The sequence below is a fragment of the Clinocottus analis genome, unplaced genomic scaffold (genome assembly GCF_023055335.1).
Source record: "Clinocottus analis isolate CAN_PGR_092001 unplaced genomic scaffold, fCliAna1.0.p SCAF_31, whole genome shotgun sequence".
NCBI lineage: Eukaryota > Metazoa > Chordata > Actinopteri > Perciformes > Cottidae > Clinocottus > Clinocottus analis.
In genome coordinates, this window is record NW_027176054.1 from 1,062,206 (window position 1) to 1,082,500 (window position 20,295).

General features: G+C 46.8%; 2 protein-coding genes across 5 annotated transcripts in view; one reads left to right on the forward strand and one right to left on the reverse strand.

The window, feature by feature from the left end:
• The window catches only part of gpr179 (G protein-coupled receptor 179), an 18,734-nt gene extending 13,457 nt beyond the window's left edge, over window positions 1-5,277 (reverse strand). Inside the window, exons 1-2 of the mRNA XM_068595587.1 lie at window positions 4,382-5,277; window positions 2,911-3,019 (exon numbers count right to left, since the gene is read on the reverse strand). Of these exons, the coding sequence (XP_068451688.1) occupies window positions 2,911-3,019; window positions 4,382-5,277 (1,005 nt within the window). The remainder of the gene's footprint in view (window positions 1-2,910; window positions 3,020-4,381) is intronic.
• A 7,495-nt stretch (window positions 5,278-12,772) lies between these two features.
• The window catches only part of socs7 (suppressor of cytokine signaling 7), a 16,658-nt gene continuing 9,135 nt past the window's right edge, over window positions 12,773-20,295 (forward strand). For all 4 annotated transcript variants that reach the window (XM_068595655.1, XM_068595656.1, XM_068595653.1 and 1 more), the window contains exons 1-3: window positions 12,773-14,700; window positions 15,458-15,537; window positions 19,169-19,273. In XM_068595655.1, the coding sequence (XP_068451756.1) occupies window positions 13,151-14,700; window positions 15,458-15,537; window positions 19,169-19,273 (1,735 nt within the window). In that variant the 5' untranslated portion in view covers window positions 12,773-13,150. The remainder of the gene's footprint in view (window positions 14,701-15,457; window positions 15,538-19,168; window positions 19,274-20,295) is intronic.

Below are 20,295 nucleotides of genomic sequence, written 5' to 3' on the forward strand. Positions count from 1 at the left end.
GATTATACAAAGCGCTCAACTTAATTCTCTTCAGTTACTCGTCGTACGTCGGCGACTCTGCTGCGTTTAAATGAAAACCACTTCACCGCCTCGCGGCGGCGGCCTGTTGTTAGCGTCGATGCCGTGGAAACTAGAAGGAGGCGATGATCCAGGAACACTTGGAATACAATCACAAGATCTTCAAAAGAAATAAATACTAATTTATGTACATTTCAATATGAGTTGTTGGTTCAGACAAGCAGGAGATGGCGTTTATTCTACCTCCATATTATGGTCTGTCTGACTCTAACAGACCATAAAGTACTAAATGAACATCATGCTGTATAGAAGAAGACTTAAAACTAGAGATTGAGACATAAACTCATGTTTACAATGTTTACTGAGGGAATACATCAAGAGAGAAGTAGAGTCACTTATATAGACTTCTATACAACCAGAGGAGTCGCCCCCTGGTGGTCAGGAGAGAGAATGCAGCTTTAACACATGAAGCATAGACTTCTATACAACCAGAGGAGTCGCCCCCTGGTGGTCAGGAGAGAGAATGCAGCTTTAACACATGAAGCATAGACTTCTATACAACCAGAGGAGTCGCCCCTGGTGGTCAGGAGAGAGAATGCAGCTTTAACACATGAAGCATAGACTTCTATACAACCAGAGGAGTCGCCCCCTGGTGGTCAGGAGAGAGAATGCAGCTTTAACACATGAAGCATAGACTTCTATACAACCAGAGGAGTCGCCCCCTGGTGGTCAGAAGAGAGAATGCAGCTTTAACACATGAAGCATAGACTTCTATACAACCAGAGGAGTCGCCCCCTGGTGGTCAGGAGAGAGAATGCAGCTTTAACACATGAAGCATAGACTTCTATACAACCAGAGGAGTCGCCCCCTGGTGGTCAGGAGAGAGAATGCAGCTTTAACACATGAAGCATAGACTTCTATACAACCAGAGGAGTCGCCCCCTGGTGGTCAGAAGAGAGAATGCAGCTTTAACACATGAAGCATAGACTTCTATACAACCAGAGGAGTCGCCCCCTGGTGGTCAACACGGCCAACTCCCACATCCTAAATTGAGAAGCGTAATCTTTCAGTACAACCAACTGGCGCTCAGATTCGCGGCAGGTTTGTTTTAGACTCTTCTCTCTTTCCACATTCCTCCACGGTGCTTTTTGTTTTTCCGGAGATTAACTCGTCATTAGATTATCTTCTTCACGGTGTCAACAAAGCGAGGAGGGTGACTTCCTGCTCAGCTCGAGTGGTCGCTCCTCCAGCACCGAGCTGTTTGCTGCTCTGGCTACATGTTCGCTCTAAAACCAGGACGGGACAGAAGGGTGCCATGTGGATTTTTTTTCAATTGTTTTTTTCATGGACTGTTCTTCTCTTGTGTTTCAGACCTCTGTGAGTGCGGTGCATAAAAGGGGAAGTATGTCAACGGGCTGGATTATCGCCGTAATCCATCAGATCATCCCGCAGCCCAGCCACCCAGCGCCTCCATCTTTAAATAGACGGCTGAGATGAGAGGGTGGAGGATCGGGCCCGGCGGGGGAAAAGCTGAAAGACGAGTTGGGGGGCTAGAAGAGTGAAAGTGTGAATACGTGGAAACATGAGCAAAGGATAAAAAGCCCAAAACAAAAAAACAAAAGCACAGACAGAACGAGCTTAAACCATTTTTTTTAGAGGTCACACATTTTGTATTTGTAACTAAAAGTCACAGTTGAGTTAGTATTTAAATGAAGTAGCAGGAAGTGACACGTTAAAAAAATACTCTTCTCAAGTGAAAATATGTTTAGTGTAATCAGGAAAATGTTCTTTTTACACGATGGATTAATCTGATGGATTATTCCCTCCGTTAAATGATTGATTGTTTGGTTTGTAAAGAAAGAGAGTTTAGCGAGACGCGTCGCCACATTTACAACGTACGTGTTTTCGGTTTCTGATTTGTGTTTGTTTGTTAACTGTTAATCTGACGGAGCTGAAACCGGGATTTCCCCGCCTCAACTTTCCGCCACCAAACTGCTGCGTTTAAAATAAGGAATATCAAAGAAGATGCAACACCTCATTTCTTTTACTTGTTTCATAATCACAATCCCCCTCCCTTCCATCACAGAGGCTGCACATAGATTATTATTGTTTCCTGTGAATCATTAACAGATGAGGCCGTGACGGCTCATTTATCTAAGGTCCGGTACAGTGTGTGTTTAAGGCCCGGCCCCGGCGGCACCACATGACATCCTCACTCACATGTTGTACCATTTATAAACCCACAATAGCTAACAGAAAGCTAACACAAGAGATACTAACAGAACGCAAACACAAGAGATGCTAACAGAAAGCAAACACAAGAGATGCTAACAGAAAGCCAATACAAGAAATGCTAACAGAAAGCTAACACAAGAAATGCTAACATAACGCAAACACAAGAGATGCTAACAGAAAGCTAACACAAGAGATACTAACAGAAAGCCAACACAAGAGATGCTAACATAACGCAAACACAAGAGATGCTAACAGAAAGCTAACACAAGAGATACTAACAGAAAGCCAACACAAGAGATGCTAACATAACGCAAACACAAGAGATGCTAACAGAAAGCCAACACAAGAGGTGCTAACAGAAAGCTAACACAAGAAATGATAACAGAAAGCCAACACAAGAGGTGCTAACAGAAAGCTAACACAAGAAATGCTAGCAGAAAGCTAGCACAAGAGGAAGGCTAGAGGCTGAAAATGTCTGATATACATCTGCATTAAAAACAATCACTTGTTTCTTGGCTAAATGCATCGAAATTCATGAAAATCTTCCGGCTAACGAACAAACGACAACACCGGCTCCCTTTGCAGAGGAAATAAACCGGCTGTTTGAAGCTTTTCATCACCTGTGTTCTCGTATAATCGGGCAGTTTGGGCTTTTACCTCCATGGTGGTGCGGTTGCACTGGTGAGTGTCGGCAAACCAGCCGTCTCCGGTCGCACACTGGTCCAGGTCGATGTCTTGAATGTTGACGTCCACGCGGATCACACCTCTGACACAGACACACACACACACACACACACACGGGAGGGTCACACGCGTATGTCATATTAACAAAATAAAAGAGGGACTTTATCATCACAAATTATCATCAGACTCTTTCAAAGAATCTTTTTTCTTCTGTCTGCAGAAGCCTGTACGGCCTTTTAAATGGATTCCCTTTCAAATGTCACATTTAACTTTGTATAACTGTGTTTTTATTTCACATTTGTTTCAAACTTTTCCCCATAATGATGCACAGAAGGTCACGGGGTCAACGCAGAACTAGAACTAGCAGATGAAATACAAAATAATTTAGATGTGAGCTTTAAAGCTTTTGTTACAAACAGTTATCCTCTATTATAAATATGTTCTGAGGGACTCCTGCGGGCAGTAATCACCAGCATGAGGTGGATCAGATCCCACATGTCCATGACGTCTCATTCAATCCACAACGGGCCGTTGTGGGACAACAGTGGAGGATCTAAACATCAGAGTCTCTCCGCGCTGCATGTTTCATGTGCTGTCAGAGAGTTAGCGGCTTCCTGCTTGCGGATGAGACGGGAAGCGTTCACATCATATTAATTGTTCATCTCTCTTAAAAAAACTGCCGGTGCTTCTCTCTAGGAGAGGGAGACGTTTTGGTGTCCAGTCCCCAAGTGTTTTGCAGCTTATTCAACGTCAAATGTGAAATAAAAGTACATTTGATGCTCCAGTTTTTGCTGGTGCTGCTACTAAATGAATGCGTGAAGAATTTGATCTCCTCTGGTTGTATAGAAGTCTATGCTTCATGTGTTAAAGCTGCATTCTCTCTCCTGACCACTAGGGGGCGACTCCTCTGGTTGTATAGAAGTCTATGCTTCATGTGTTAAAGCTGCATTCTCTCTCATGACCACCAGGGGGCGACTCCTCTGGTTGTATAGAAGTCTATGCTTTATGTGTTAAAGCTGCATTCTCTCTCCTGACCACTAGGGGGCGACTCCTCTGGTTGTATAGAAGTCTATGCTTCATGTGTTAAAGCTGCATTCTCTCTCCTGACCACCAGGGGGCGACTCCTCTGGTTGTATAGAAGTCTATATAAGTGACTCTACTTCTCTCTTGATGTATTTCCTCAGTAAACATTGTAAACATGAGTTTATGTTTCAATCTCTAGTTTCAAGTCTCCTTCTATACAGCCTGATGTTCATTTACTACATTATGCTCATTTAGAATGATTTAGGGCGGGGCTTACTGTGATTGACAGGTCACTCCCGCTACCAATGAAAACAACAACTTGGCTTAACTACATTGACTAAAATGTTCAACATATGAGTAAAATTGACTCTGTGTGTGTGTGTGCGTGTGTGTGTGCGTGTGCGTGTGCGTGTACACTAACCTGAACTCTGGCGTCAGGTCGGGCTTGAGCCCGTAGAAGGACGTGGACAAGGTGAGCATCCAGTCGGACACGAAGAGTCGGTCCTCGCAGTCGAGGAAGGGGGCGCGGCCCCAGCGCACGCCGCTGTGATTGGTCACGTAGCTGTCGCCCTGCCTCCACTTGGGCGTGTCCAAGGTGCTGAGGTCGTTGAGCAGCACCCGCTTGGACAAGTTCCACGCCGGCTGCTTGGCCTCGGGGAACTTGAAGCTCCGGAACCAGCCGTCGTCGGGCGCCGGCGCCGGCGGGTGCAGGCCCTCCCAGGCCCTGGACAGGTCCTGGAGGATGATGGTTTGCACTTTCGCCGTCGGGTTGCGGGAGGCGCAGAGCACCAGCTGCGGCGCCGGGGACGTCGGGTCGGCGTCGAAGGTCAGCAGCGCCCGGCGCACCAGCGGGTCGGCCTCCAGGAGGGCGCGGACCAGCGCGTGGTACCACTCCATGTCCTCCTGCACGGTGCTCTCCCGCAGGTCGCTGGCCTGGAAGATCATGTTGAGGAAGTTGGCCGTGTTGGCCAGCGCGTCCAGGGCCGGCCGCAGGGCGGCGGCGAAGCCGGCGGGCGGCGACCCGGGCAGACCCGGCGGGCTGTACGCCCGCGAGCAGCGCGAGGCCTCCAGTGCCAGCGGGTCCCTCGTGTACAGGAAGGCCTCCGCGGGGGACCAGTCGTCTTCCTCCTCCTCCGGCGTGGGAGGAGCCTGCGGCGTGGGAGGAGCCTCCGTGGGCCCGAGGGCGCTCGAGGCCCCCGTGCCGTTCGTCAGGGAGTCGGTGCCGTTGTCCGCCGAGGCGCCCGGCGGGAAGTCCGGAGCCACCTGCGCTCCGAGGAGGGACGGGAGCAGAAGAAGAAGAAGCCCGACGGAACCCATCCTGAGAGGAAGAGGGGGAGGAGGAAGAGGAGGAGGAAGAGGAGGAGAAGGGGAGGAGGGGGATGGGGGTCACACTCCTACGACAGGTTCTCTTTTTGGGCGCTTGACCCCTTTTTCTGTAGTTCCCTTTGAGGATAAACAAAACAAAACGACAACGCGTCACATGTTGGCGGCGGTTTGGAGGTTCTTCATCTTCCCATCAGCAGCAGGTGTCCGAGAGGAGAGCGGCGCTCACGCTCGGAGCGCACGGCGCCATCTGCGCTCGCACGAAGAGACCGTGAGACCCATGCGTCCTGCGTGGAGGTCCGAGGAGGAGGAGGAGGATGAGGAAGAGGAGGATGAGGAAGAGGAGGAGGCGTGGGGCGACCCCCTCATCTCCGCTGCGTGTGTCTCCGATACAGTCGCAGAGACGTGCGCCAAAAGCTCCCGGGGCAAAGCGGCGCGCACGAGGAGGAGGAAGAGGAGGAGGAGGAAGAGGAAGAGGAGGGGAAAGCCTCAAAGCTAAGGGATCCTCATGTTCACGTGGGAGGAGAGAAAGTGTTGTAGAGATGGAGACTCACTCTCCTTCGTCTTCTTCGTCTTCTTCTACTTCTTCTTCTTCTTCTTCTTCTTCTTCTTCTTCTTCTTCTTCTTCTTCTTCTTCTTCTGTCTGCCGCTCTGCTATCTGTTGCTCCAAAGAGCTTTCAGCTCTTCTGAGGGAGACTTGTGATGCTCATCCATCCTCCTCTCTCTCTCTCTCTCTCTCTCTCTCTCTCTCTCTCTCTCTCTCTCTCTCTCTCTCTCTCTCTCATTCACCCGGTGCCTCCCTCCCTCTGTATATCTACAGGGACGCTCACCAGTGCTGAAAGGTGATGAGAGTGGTACATCTGTTATGTGTGTGTGTGTGTGTGTGTGTGTGTGTGTGTGTGTGTGTGTGTGTGTGTGTGAGGATGATGCAGTCAGTCAGAGATGAGGGTTAAGCTTCGCTGCAATTGAGCGTCCATCAAGAATCCTCCTGAATGGATGGATGGATTAACCCCTACACACAGAGAGAGAGAGAGGGGATGTTCTTTTACTGCACACACACACACACACACACACACACACACACACACACAGGAGGAGATCATATGCAACGTGTCACACGTTATTACAGGTAAAACAACAAGAGATCTTCATTTTATTATTGCTTATAGTTTTTTTTGCACTGTCAGGGAATTCCCCTGCTTCAGTGTGTGTGTGTGTGTGTGTGTGTGTGTGTGTGTGTGTGTGTGCGCGTGCACACGTGTGTGTGCACACCAAAGTCTGGATGAGCGAGAGATGCTGCATGAGGCGTGAGGATGAGAAAAAACAGGGAGGAGAGAGAGAGAGAGAGAGAGAGAGAGAGAGAGAGAGAGAGAGAGAGAGAGAGAGAGAGAGAGAGAGAGGGGTGAAAATGAAGCGCTGGGAGAAGTGATGCAGGCAAGAATCCTTATTTTAGTGGCCATGGCAACCAGTTTCCGAGAACCCCCCCCCCCCCCCCTCCACACACACACACACACACATCACACACACACACACACACACACACACACACACACACATCACATCACATACATACACAAACACCACTCCCACCCTGGGACTTCACTGCAGAGCAGCAACGGCGCTGCAGTCAATCCAGAGGAAGACAACAAGGGTTGTGTGTGTGTGTGTGTGTGTGTGTGTGTGTCACTTGAGCACACATGCAGCGCTGCAGTGTAATCGTGTTCTTGTCGCCGTCAGAGGAAAACATGCAGACGAGGAGTGTGAGGACGAGGCGACGCAGACGGTGAAACAGCCTGAGTCACGTTCTGCTCCTTTAACTCTCAGGCTGCGTTTCCACTCACGGTGTTTGTTTTGTGTCATCAGGCTCTACGTGGATTCACAGGAAAATATTAAACATGCAGGAAAACAAAACAATTTGGACCCAAGTCCTCCAAAATCTTTTTTTTTTCCATTCAGAAAAACACATTTTAAATGAATGATCCATTAAATGATCCAACATATTTTGGCCAGTGAACCTCGGCTTCAGACTACGGAGGCCTCGCTTCCCCCGCCTCTCGCTGTTTACACGCAGTCTGGCTTTTCAAAATAAACTCCCCGTTCACAGGAAGTTGGTCGTGATGTTCAGTAAAAGAGGCTGAACTGAGTCGCTTGAGATGTAACGATGAGACGAGAAGAGACGCAGCAAGAAAGAGAAGACGAGGAAACTAAACAGCCGGGACGAATCGCCTTTTAAATTTAAGTGACTCCAAGATGCGTTTAGATGCACACGACGACACACACACACAAAAACCTGAAGCGCTGCAGCGACATGAAACTGTGGCGTGATGTAAATGCGACATGCGGGTGACCTCTGACCTCCAGGATGCATCACATCAACATTCAGCTGCGCAGGACGAGGTCGTTAGTTTGATTACTCCACGTAAACCTCATGTATTAGCAAACACTGCCTTCTTCTCTGAGGCTTACATGTAAACACACACACACACACACACACACACACACACAACCTTGTGATTCCATCTTTGTGAGGACACTCATTGACGTAATGCATCCCTCACCGTATAACTTTAGCCATAAAGCCGATCCTGAACCTTTAATGGTCCCACCGGCTAAAATGTCCCCACATTACAAACATGTCCCCACTCTGAAGGTCTTGAACTGTCATTAGTCCTCACAAAGATAGCTGTACAAACACAAACACACACACACACACTCTCTCTCACACACACACACACACACACACACACACACACACACACACACACACACACATACAGTTAGGATTAATGGCCCTTCATCCACTCTCCCGTCATTATCTGGATCCACCGGCAGCATCATCGTCCATCACTGCTGTGCGGCCGGCAGCGCCATCTGCTGGCCGCACAGCAGTGATGCAACACTCCAGGTCCGTGCTGTTGTTGTTGTTGTTGTTGTTGTTGTTGTTGTTGTTGTTGTTGTTGTTCAGACTCACTGCTGGGCGCTGTCTGTCTGAGCTTCATGCAGTCTGACTGGGACGAAGCGCAGCTGTGGCTCCTCGAGGCCCCGCGGCCACCAGGGGGCGTTCAAGACAACGAGAAAGGCCCAAAAATAAAACGGCTTCTTTTAGTTTCCTGGAAGAAATATTAAAGGAGTAGTTCACCCAAAAAAACACATGAACTGTAGGTAATACTCACCTTCCTCGGCTCTCGATGGTCCCTGAAAACGCTTTCTATCCATTAAAGGAGAAGTGTTTGGGATTTAACGCCAACTAGTGATGAGTCTACAGATTGCATCTGAAACCCTTCTCCCGCTCACGGGATAGGAAGTGGACGAAATGTCATTACAAAACCTTGAGTTCGTCAATTTAGCTGTTGCCATCTCGGCTTTTTTGCAACCGAAGAACAGAAGTTACCATATCTGTACCGTGGAGGAGCGACGTATGACGCCATAGTAGCGGCAGCGACCTGTCAATCTCCTTGTAGCCCCGCCCCTAAAGCGTCCCCTGCTTAATGGTCTGCTTGACTCTAAATGACCATAATTTACTAAATGAACATCACGCTGTATAGAAGAAGACTTGAAACTAGAGATTGAGACATAAACTCATGTTTACAATGTTTACTTTGGCGGTACCTTGTGGAGGAAAGCGGTAGTGTTCCAAGAGCCCTTTTAGAAAAACAGCTAATTTTACTCTCTGACGATCTAAATTCACTGATTCTGCGTCAGCCTCCACCATCAGGAGCATGTTGTTGTTCGTTGGACACGTTGATGGAATGGGAATCAACCCGGCAACCCTGTGACCAGTAGACCACCTGCTCTCACTAGTGACGCCTTGAGGTCAAAGGGTCAAGTTTACCAGTACTTATATTTATGGCCAAACACCTGCAAACCGGTAGATTCCCATCAGCCTCGGCTGTATTTCCTTTTGATTATTTTTACATCAAACTTTGTTTAACACTACGGTGAAAGACTTTCCTTTTGTGTTGATTCTGGCGCCCCCTGTGGACAAAAGCGGTAGTGTTTCTCAAGCACAAGGGTCCCTTTAGAAAACCTCTCATTTTACTGCAGCAGGGACACACACACACACACACATTTTAGTTGATTTTAAAGACAAATGTGTGATTTTTGAGGTATCTATACTTCATATTTTAATACCTTCTTCTGTGTGTCATTGATTTAGATAAACTACGGATGTAATCTCTATTTTTATTCCACCAGAGTTTCGTAAAGAAGAGGATTAATAACACGGAAATGATGAGAAAACTCTCTGAATGCAGAAGGGAAGTCCTATGACGGAGGACTTAATAAAGTTGTTCTTAACTCATTCACTTATTCTGGGCGAACGCCAGAGGAAACCACTTCTACTCTCAACACCTCATTAAACCTGAGCGATAAAAATAGTCCCGGACACATTAAAGTAGGTGGTGTCAAAGTACTATTACCACGCTGTAGAAGTACTCTGTGACAAGTAAAGGTCCTGCATTGGGAAAACAATGTTACTTAGACTACAATCAGGAAAATGTACTAATAGTTTGATTGTTATTGTTTTTACATTTAGACGATTTATATGCAGTAATGTCGGTGTTGAATCCTGCAGCTGAGGTTCGACTCTTGTGTGTATTTAAAAAGTACATGTATATAAAAAAAAGTACTCTTGGTAATTTGGGTGTTTTTACGGGAACTTGAGAGAAAGATTTAAAAAGTAAATGATCAAAGTTACAGCAGCAGTGGGCGAGATATCAGGGCTTTTACTACCTTTTTAAAAACACTGACACTTCCCATGATGCAGTAGGGTCTTCCATTAGACCCCCCATTAAACTCTGTCTCAGAGAAATTACGAGTACTACTTTTGTTTTCTGCGTCAAGTTTCTTACGAGGGATTAAAACGTAATATGTGCACACCAGCAGCCACCAGGAGATGTTTATTCATCTCCATGCATGTTGTTGTTCGTTGGACACGTTGATAGAATGGGAATCGACCCAGCAACCCTGTGACCAGCAGACCACCTGCTCTCACTGCTCCACCGCTTTGGTGACGTCTTGAGGTCAAAGGGTCAAGTATTTCAGTACTTATATTTATGGCCAAACACCTGCAAAGCCGGTAGATTCCCATCAGCCTCGGCTGTATTTCCTTTTGATTAGTTTTACATCAAACTTTGTTCAAAGCTGCGGTGAGGAACTTTCATTTTGTGTTGATTCTGGCGCCCCCTGTGGACAAAAGTGGCAGTGCTCCTCAAGCACCAGGGTCCCTTTAGAAAACCTCTCATTTTACTGCAGCAGGGTTCTGACAGTCTGGCCCACGCTCAGTCCTGGTCCTGGTTCTTCTGTCCCTATCTTCCTTCCAGCGACACCAGCAACACGTCCTGGGTCTCCAGCGGCGGGGTGTCGGGTTTGGGTCTATGCCTGTGTCTATGTCTGGATCTATGTCTGGATCTATGTTTGGGTCTATGTCTGGATCTATGTTTGGGTCTATGCCTGTGTCTATATCTGGATCTGTGTCTGGGTCTATGTCTGGATCTATGTTTGGGTCTATGCCTGTGTCTATATCTGGATCTGTGTCTGGGTCTATGTCTGGATCTATGTTTGGGTCTATGTCTGGGTCTATGTTTAGGTCTATGACTGGATCTATGTCTGGGTCTATGCCTGGATCTATGTTTGGGTCTATGTCTGGGTCTATGTTTGGGTCTATGACTGGATCTATGTTTGGGTCTATGTCTGGGTCTATGCCTGGATCTATGTTTGGGTCTATGTCTGGGTCTATGTCTGGATCTATGTCTGGATCTATGTCTGGATCTATGTTTGGGTCTATGTCTGGATATATGTCTGGGTCTATGACTGGATCTATGTTTGGGTCTATGTCTGGGTCTATGTTTAGGTCTATGTTTAGGTCTATGCCTGGGTCTATGCCTGTGTCTATGTTTGGGTCTATGTCTGGGTCTATGTCTGGATCTATGTCTGGATCTATGTCTGGATCTATGTCTGGATCTATGTTTGGGTCTATGTTTGTGTCTATGCCTGTGTTTATGCCTGGGTCTATGTCTAGGTCTATGTCTGGGTCATGTCTATGTTTAGGTCTATGTCTGGGTCTATGTCTGGGTCTGGATCTATGTCTGGGTCTATGTCTGGGTCTGTCGGTGGACCGGTCTCTCCTTTAGGCCCTTCTGGAGTCTGAGCTGGAGGAGTTCCTGGTGAACCTGCATGATTTAATGTACGACATCAACACCTTATGTGACAACGGGATAACACATATTAAGGATAACTCACTCGGTGAGCGACTGAACTCATTTCTAATCTCTTCCTCTTGTGTTAAGCCGACAAACCAAAAAACACATATTTTTAGACAAAGCAACCGGAGGTACAACACTTCTAACGCTGCACTTTGTTTTGTTTGTTTGGAAATGACTCGTATGGAACATCAACTTTTAAGAGGACACAGTTGTCTCCGACCCCCAAAGTCACACCACAGGCTTTCTGGGGAAATGAAAACGTCTTTAAGCCCCAATCCATGACAACCCTGATGACATCACTATGACATCATCGGGTGGAGGAGGAGGAGGAGGGCGGTCATATGTGCAGCGCTACAACTGACTGCACATAAAAACAAATAAGATTCCTCTGTGATGTGTCTTTGAATTATATAAATTGTTGTAGTTAAGAATATAAATAAATAAATATAAGTACACGAGACCCTAAGCGCCCCTTAATTTATGGATCACATTTATTGATTTTCTAGGTATGCATATAAAGAAAAGATGTGAACAATACATAAAGATACACATGCACATATACATATATATGTATGTATGAGGGTGTATATGCATATATATATATATTATATATATATATGTGTGTGTATGTAAATATATATATATGTATTTTTTTTCATACACACGTGTGTATGTATATATATAATTACATATATACATATACATGTACATACATATATGTACATGCACATACACCCTCATATATACATATAATATACATATATATATGTATATGTGCATATATATATATATATATATATATATATATATATATATATATATATATATATATATATATATATACAAACAACCTTAATGAGCGTTGATAAATGAGTATAATATTGCACATAAATATAAACTTGCACCGCTGAAACACAACATGGATGTTCATTTCTGACTGAATATTCTAGAACGAGGAATATTTATTATTATTATTTTAATGTTATCTGTCCTTTGAAAAAAAAAAAAATGCAATGGAAACAGAAACCATCTGTTCATGTGTGCGAGGGCTGATCAGGTAAAGAGCTGTGATATATACATTTAAAAAAAGAAAAAAGAAAAGAAAAAGCCCCCCCCCCCCCCAAAAAAAAACAAAAAAACCGCCAGCGTCTTAATTTATAGTTCCCATCATCGGCGCTCATAACGCGGTGTTATGGGTCTGAGCGGAGGAGGAGGAGGAGGAGGAGGAGGAGGAGGAGCGGGTGGGGCCTGGCTGGGAACACGGAGGCAGACTGTGGTCACTGACCAGGAGGCTCCGCTGCCGTTTATTCTCACTCAAATCCGACCGCATGTCTGACCCAGGGGGTCCGCCTGCTGCCGGGAGCGAACTGCGCTCATTTCCCCCGACATTCACCAGATGGATGCTGAGCTGTCGTTGAGGAAGGAGGAGGAAGAGGAGGAGGGATGAAAAACACTCGCCTGATATATTTCTTTTGGCGTTTTCGCTCATAGCCTGCTTATGGGAGGCAGCGGCGGCGGCTTGGCCCTTTCTTTATTATAGGGAAGAGATATCTCTGTCTCTCTCTCTCGCGCGCGCGGTTTTGCTATGTGAAGAGCGAAAGGGGATTCGCTTCTTAATTCTCGTGTCGCGATTTTTACCCCCTCGAGGAATCAAAAAAAAAATTATGAACAACGCGCAAGATATGTCGCCCGATTTCGTGTTGATGCGCCTGGTTTCCGCGGCCGAGGACGACCGCCTGGACGCGGAAAACGGGAATCTGCCGCCGGGAGGAGGAGTGGTGGTGGCGGGGCTGGGGCTGGGGATGGGGAAGGAGGTGCTGGCTCACAGCGGCGTCAAAGCGGGGCTGGATATCAGCCGAGATCTGACGGCGGGCCTCGAGCATCCCGGCGGCCGCCTGAACAAAGCCCAGCAGAGCGGCGAGGGCACGGCTGCACCTGACGCCGGGGTGACGGAGAGCCGAGCCCCGCTGTCCGCGCCTCCGCCGCCGCAGAGCGCCATGGAGGCCCCGGGCTTTGACTTCAACCCCAGCCCCGGCCTACGGCCTCAGCTGCTGGTCTTCTCCAACATAATGCGGAACGGGGAAGGCATGCTGGAATTAGACCGTCGGAATCAGCCGCGGGATGCGCTGGGTTTGGACCAGAGCCCGGGCTCCGGCGGCCCGGCTGTCAATAACAACACCCTGAGTCCCGGAGACGTGCAGCGGGACTTGCTGGACCGGACATGGGGGGGAGCGCATCCGCCGGTCGTCGCCGCGGACATGCAGGGCGCCGCGGAGCTGTGCCGCCGGCACCGACTCATCGCCACCAGCACCCCGCCCGAGTGGCCCTCGTTGACGGAGAGGTCCAACCCGCTCGCCGTGATTGACTCAAAGTGGGGGTGCGCCTCCAGGGACCGAGAGGGAGCCGTGTTCGAGCTGGCCCGGCGGTTCGGGGAGCTCGGGGTCGGCGCGGTGCCCAAGATGCTGCTCAAGGCGGGGGAGCTCCCGCAGTGCTCGTGTCAGGGTGCACACAGGCCGGCGGGAGGGGGAGTGGAGCCCGGGGGTGACCCGACGGAGACCAGCGACGCATTGTTGGTCCTGGAGGGACTCGGGAGCGGGGACGTCGCCGGCCTCGGCATGGACGAGTGCCCGGAGGGGGAGCCGGACGACGAGCACGGACGCCGCGAGTTTTTACTCAACAGGAAACGGGAGATAGTTCAGAAGATGTCGGGGTCTTTCTCCATCAGCAGCTTCCAAGCGGAGCTGAGGAGGCAGGTGGAGGGCATGGCCCCGGGGGCCACCGAGGCGGCGGCGGCGGCGGCGCAGGTGTGCAGCCTCCACGGGAATTTAGCCAGCCGGCTCTCGCAGGTAAGCTCCGGGGACTCGGAGGTCGTCGCCCAGGTCTCGGCCACGTCTCACACGTCGCACACGCCGGTCCAGAGCTCGCCGTGGGCCGCGAGCCCGGACCTGAGCCAGGCGTCGACTCCCAGGAGGCGGCCGGAGCGGTGCGCCAGCGCGCCGCGGACCCCCACGGGCGGGGAGAAGATGCTCAAAGTTCCGGTGAAGTCCAAAAAGGGCTCGTTGAAGATCCGCCTCAGCAAACTGTTCCGGACTAAAAGCTGCAGCGGCTCCAACCACCTGCTGGACAAGAGGCCCTCGGTGACCTACTCGGTGTCTTCTGCCGGGAGCCTGGTGGACATGGCGAGCACCGCCGGCGCTGAGCAGGACGCAGACAGGTGAGCGGGCTCGTGTGGCCCTGAACGCACCACAATGTGATGCTCTTTGAGCCCCTCTGTCAGCGAGAGGAAGCTCAAGCCCTGCATGCATGGATGGAAACGTGTGTGAGGTCATTGCAGGGGAGCCAACAAGGCCGAGATGTGAACCTGTGGTGACAATATGTGCAGTATATGTGTCCCTTCAGGAGTTTCGCCTGATTTATTTGATCAGAACTCCCCAAAATGTGAGTCTTAAAGGGGAAAACTCAGTTTGTTTTCCAAGAAATAGCCAGTAGGTCACATGTCGTATCCACTAACTCCTTCAGAGTCCGGACTGTACAGTGTCTTTGTAACTCCTTCAACAGCTGTAACCGGCCTCCCCCTCTCCAAAAAAATTAACTTTCTCAGTGCTGCATGTTATGTATTAGGTTCCAAACCCTTTTGTGGCGTGTCACCTTCTATATCCCATCTCTCTGCTTAGTCATTATTCACAGCGGCCCACTGAAGGAAGGCTATGATTAAAAAATCATACATAGCTTCAGAAGTCTTGACTGCCAGAGCTGAGAGCATCAAACGGAAAAAAAGTTAAAAGTTAAAAGTTAAAAAAAAAAGCTGCAGGACCTAAAACTGCTCTCATACTGAAACCTCTGCAGCAACTAACACCTCTTCTTATCTGCACTCTAACCTTCTTCTTCTTCTTCTTCTTCTTCTTCTTCTTCTTCTTCTTCTTCGTCTTCTTCTTCTTCTTCTTGCATGTGTCTTGATGTCTGTCCTGCAGCCACAGCCAGCCCAGACTGACCCGGGCCCACAGTGCCTTCTCCCCCGCCTCCCTCGTTGCCTCCCTCTCTGCTTTCACTGGTAAGGGCCGCTCGCCGGGTTCCCCCCCGAGGAGATTCAGACTCAGATTAAGATTCAGATTAAGATTCTACTCTATTGTCATTGCACATAACACAAGTACTGTGACAGCGAAATGTAGTTTACATCTGTCCAGAGTGCAAAAGATAAGCAGTTAATATGCAATGTGGTGGATAATATAATGCAATGAAGACAGTATATATATATATATATATATATATATATATATATATATATATATATATATATATATATATATATATATATATATATATATATAAACTCTTTCTTCCTAAATAATAAAAACTTCACTTCAAACGCTCTCATCATCTACAAATAAACATGACTTACTTACAAACATTAATTTTACTTGTTTACAATATAAGTATATTGTATAAGTATATTGCACAGAAATAGACATAACAGCAAAGAACGAGCACAACAAATACTCAATTAATGTAAAAATAAATGATTATTATGTACACAAGTGTATATATATATATATATATATATATATATATATATATATATATATATATATATATATATATATATATATATATCTACAATAATCAACAACAAAACTAAAAAATGTCCGAAAATTGTTTTATTTGTGCAGCGCTTTAAAAAGTACAAGTTGCTTTACATGGTAAAAAGAATAGAAGCAAGAACATTGTACACAAGAGAGATTACATCACACTGATAAACAAACACATACAGAACTAGCATCACAAGTAAATGAGTGAAATAGACTTCAGTTTCTCCTCCAATCAACAGTTCAACATCTTCAGTTGAGTCTGAAACGCAGCGATACTCGGCCTCCCGTTCCTCCTCACTGGAGATCTTCTCACTGCTCACGTTTCATTCACTGGTTTGAAATCTGCAGTGTGTCAAACTCGACATGTCGGCCTCTTTTTGCTACTTTTCTCCCGTTGGAAAGCTTCTTTTCTTGTTCCTTGTCGCCAACTTCCTTTAATTCGGTCTTATATTTGTGAACACAAAACACATTCAGGGGGCAGAGAGAGGGAATAGCTTTGTTTCAGTTCAGTTTAGCGAGTGTACAGGATGCTTAACATGTTTACTCCACTAATACAAAGTAGGATCTATATTTGATATGAAACAAACAGTTTCAGCATTTTCTGAAATACAACTACTCCCTTTTCTTGCTGAGAGTTGCTCCAGATATCCCTCACCAGCGGGTTAGCTTAGCCTAGCATAAAGAAAGCTAGCCTGGCTCTATACCCAAAGATAACAGCACCCGTATGAAGCTCTTCAATGGCGTGATGTCAGTACAACAAGATTCTTTGTGGTCAAGCGACATTGAACCGTAGAGGACGAATTTTTGGGGGGAAAGCGACACCATCAGTTCATGGATCAGATTATCTTCACTACGCTTCAAGTCTTTAAGTAGTTGAACTCTATTATTTGGCGAAGCGGTCCGCTTTAAGAATGAGTCAGCGTTTTTTTTGCACTTTTGGTTCCCTCGTCTCGAAGTCAGTGTGTTTTTTTGGTTTGGATGCCTGAAATAAGGTCTTTAAGTATTATTCTAAGCAAGATGTAGTCTGTCAAAAGTGGAAATACTTAGTATTTAAGGGTGGTAACAGTCAAAGTCTGGCAACCCAAAAGTGGTGTCTGTGTTAAAGATTAATAAGCCATTATTTTTATGTTTTGTTTTGATGGAGCTGGAGCTGATCTTTATACTGTTTGTTTTACGACGAGTCATCAAATCTCACGAGCTCCCTCAGACGTTTTATATTTTAAATCTCAGGCTGGAACTCGACTAACCGTCAGATAAACAGGAACAAGTGCAACGTTTCCCCTTTGAAAGGTGGCGGAGGAGACGTAGCGGGTCCAGTAAAGTTGAATTAGAGACGTTGAGAAACCATTATTTATTTATTTGACCCATCTGCAGTTTCTTCAGAGAAGATGGGACTTTATTTGTGTATTGATGTGCAGAAAAAGAGTGTAAAGTATAAAAATATGAGAGACAAAATCTAGAAAACACCACAAATACATCTGAAGCTACGTTTTTCTCTAAACAGCTGCAGGAATGAAGTATTGTGGTCGTCTAACAGGAAGTTAGCATCACAGTGAGAAGGAATCTGAAGCGTGAAACGCAATGAGCAGAAGTAGGAAGCTAACGTTAGCTAACGTATCGTTGGGCTATGAAGTAGCGCCGCCGCGGTCATGCAACTTACATTTTCATTACATTTAGCTGACTTACATTTTTGCTCCACACACAGCAAAGTGTCTCAAGGACGCAGCAACAAGGGCTAGCTTGAAAGAGGGGCATGCTAACTAGCAAACCACTTTCTATCTCCTCTAGTGAGCTGAAGGAGGACTCGTGTCCTCGTGAGGACGTCCAGTCGTCTCATTCAGACTCTTCTTAAGACGCTTATAAACCCACCAGAGGGGCGTTTACTGACCTACTTTATGTTGTAAAACTTCAAAATCTCTGAAAGGTATAATATGCAGTCGTGTAGTTTGTGAACACCAAATACATGCAGAGGGCAGAGTGAGGGAATATCTTTGTCTCAGTCTATACGTTGTTTTTTAACGAGTGTACAGGATACTAACACATAGAAGTACTAGTACATACTAGTATCTATATTTTATATGAAACAGTTTCAGCATTTTGGAAAATACACTTACTCCCTTTTCTTGCTGAGAGTTGCTCGAGAGGATTGATATCACTCACTGGCAGGCTAGCTTAGCTTAGCATAAAGAAAACTAGCCTGGCTCTATACCCAAAGATAACAGCACCCGTATGAAGATCTTTAATTGTGTGACAAGAAAATAATAATAGAAAAGAAAACAAGTAGCAGGCCAGCTGTTTCCCTCTGTTTCCAGTCTTTACGCTAAGCTAAAGCTAACCCGTTTTCATATTAACAGACAGCTGGCGTTGACTCTCCATTCCTTGAACGGTCTAATAATTCAAAGTTGAAAAGAAGCCTTTCTGGTATTTCTGAAGCTGGGACCTTTCCGCTGCGCTCACCAGTAACGGGTGCACCGGATAAGTTGCGACACAAGCGGCCCGTGGGCGAAGCGGGCCGAGGAGGTCCGCAGCCGGGCTGGCAGAAAGAAAAAAGAAAAACCTACGAATATTTAGCTGACTTTGTGAGAATCGTCCCACGACGTCCGCAGGGCTCAAAAGTACACTCTGCTGTCCCACATTGCTGCTGGGAGACATAAAATGGAGATCTTTGTAGTTTAATGAAGCACCAATTAAAAACAAAAACATTAAAGCTGCATTTTGGGATCCTGCTCAGAAGGTCTGTGATGTTTCACACACACAAGAAGATGATAGAGGAAGAGATGTAAAGTGAGTCTCCTTCCCGCTCGCCTTCAGCACAAAACATCCACAAACTGCAGAACGTCTCCGTGTCTGTGAACATGGATCTGCGGCCTCAATTAGCCGGGGCGGGCCGGCTCCTCTTCGCGGCGGCCATTTAGGCCGATTAGCCGGGTGTAATTTTCCATAAACATCCGGCCTCGGTTCAGCTTTAATGGCACTCTGTGGCGGAAACAAACACACAATAACACACACAGACACACACACGCAGGAGGGGCCTGCTGTACTTTCTCCGCTGTCTTTAATTCACTTTTCCTTCATCCGTCTCTCTCCGGCCTGCAGGTGAGACGGTGTCCCTGGTGGACGTGGATATCTCGCGGCGAGGGGCGAACACGCCACACCCGCCCACGCCTCCACCTCCACCACGCCGAAGCCTCAGTCTGTTAGGTACCTTCTTCTTCTTCTTCTTCTTCTTCTTCTTCTTCTTCTTCTTCTTCTTCTTCTTCTTCTTCTTCTTCTACTTCTACTTCTACTTCTTCCTCTTGTTGTTATGCGTCTTCTTGGTCTTGGTCTTCTTCTTCTTCTTCCTCTTGTTGTTCTTCGCCTTCTTGTTCTTCTTCTCAGTCTTCTTGGTCTTGGTCTCCTTCTTCTTCTTGGTCTTGGTCTCCTTCTTCTTCTTCCTGTTTCTGTTCTTGTTCTTCTTGTTCTCGGTCTTCTTCTTCTTCTTCTTCTTCTTCTTCTTCTTCTTCTTCTACTTTTTCCTCTTGTTGTGATGCGTCTTCTTGGTCTTGGTCTTCTTCTTCTTCTTCCTCTTGTTGTTCTTCGCCTTCTTGTTCTTCTTCTCGGTCTTCTCGGTCTTGGTCTCCTTCTTCCTCTTCTTGGTCTTGGTCTCCTTCTTCCTCTTCTGGGTCTTGGTCTGCTTCTTCTTCTTCTTCTGGGTCTTGGTCTTCTTCTTCTTCTTCTTCTGGGTCTTGGTCCTCTTCTTCTTCTTCTTCTTCTTCTTCTTCTTCTTCTTCTTCTTCTTCTTCTCGGTCTTCTTCTTCTCGGTCTTCTTCTTCTTCTTCCTTCCTGTTTCTTCTTCTTCTGTGTCCCTCAATGCGGCGGCATCGCAGCAGTTGAAACCAAAACATTTACTTCCGCCTCTCTGTGTTTTTATTTTTCATATTCTTACTTATCCATGTTGTTAAAAACGCTGTAATCTGATTGGTTGAAAGGTCTTTGAAAGGTGCGCTGCAAAGGGCAGATTCAATTAAAAAAATGTGAGAGCAAAGATTCAAATCAATGAGGAAAACAGCTTTGACTTTTCTTCTTTGTTGGTTTTTTTTGGGGCATATTTGTCGACGTAAACCAAACCCTCGTAATTCGGAGATTACAACTAAACGACAGCGGAGTAATGCACGGCTATGAGACAATTTACTGTGAACACAGTGAAGTGTAATGATGTCATTATTATTATACTTATCAGGGCG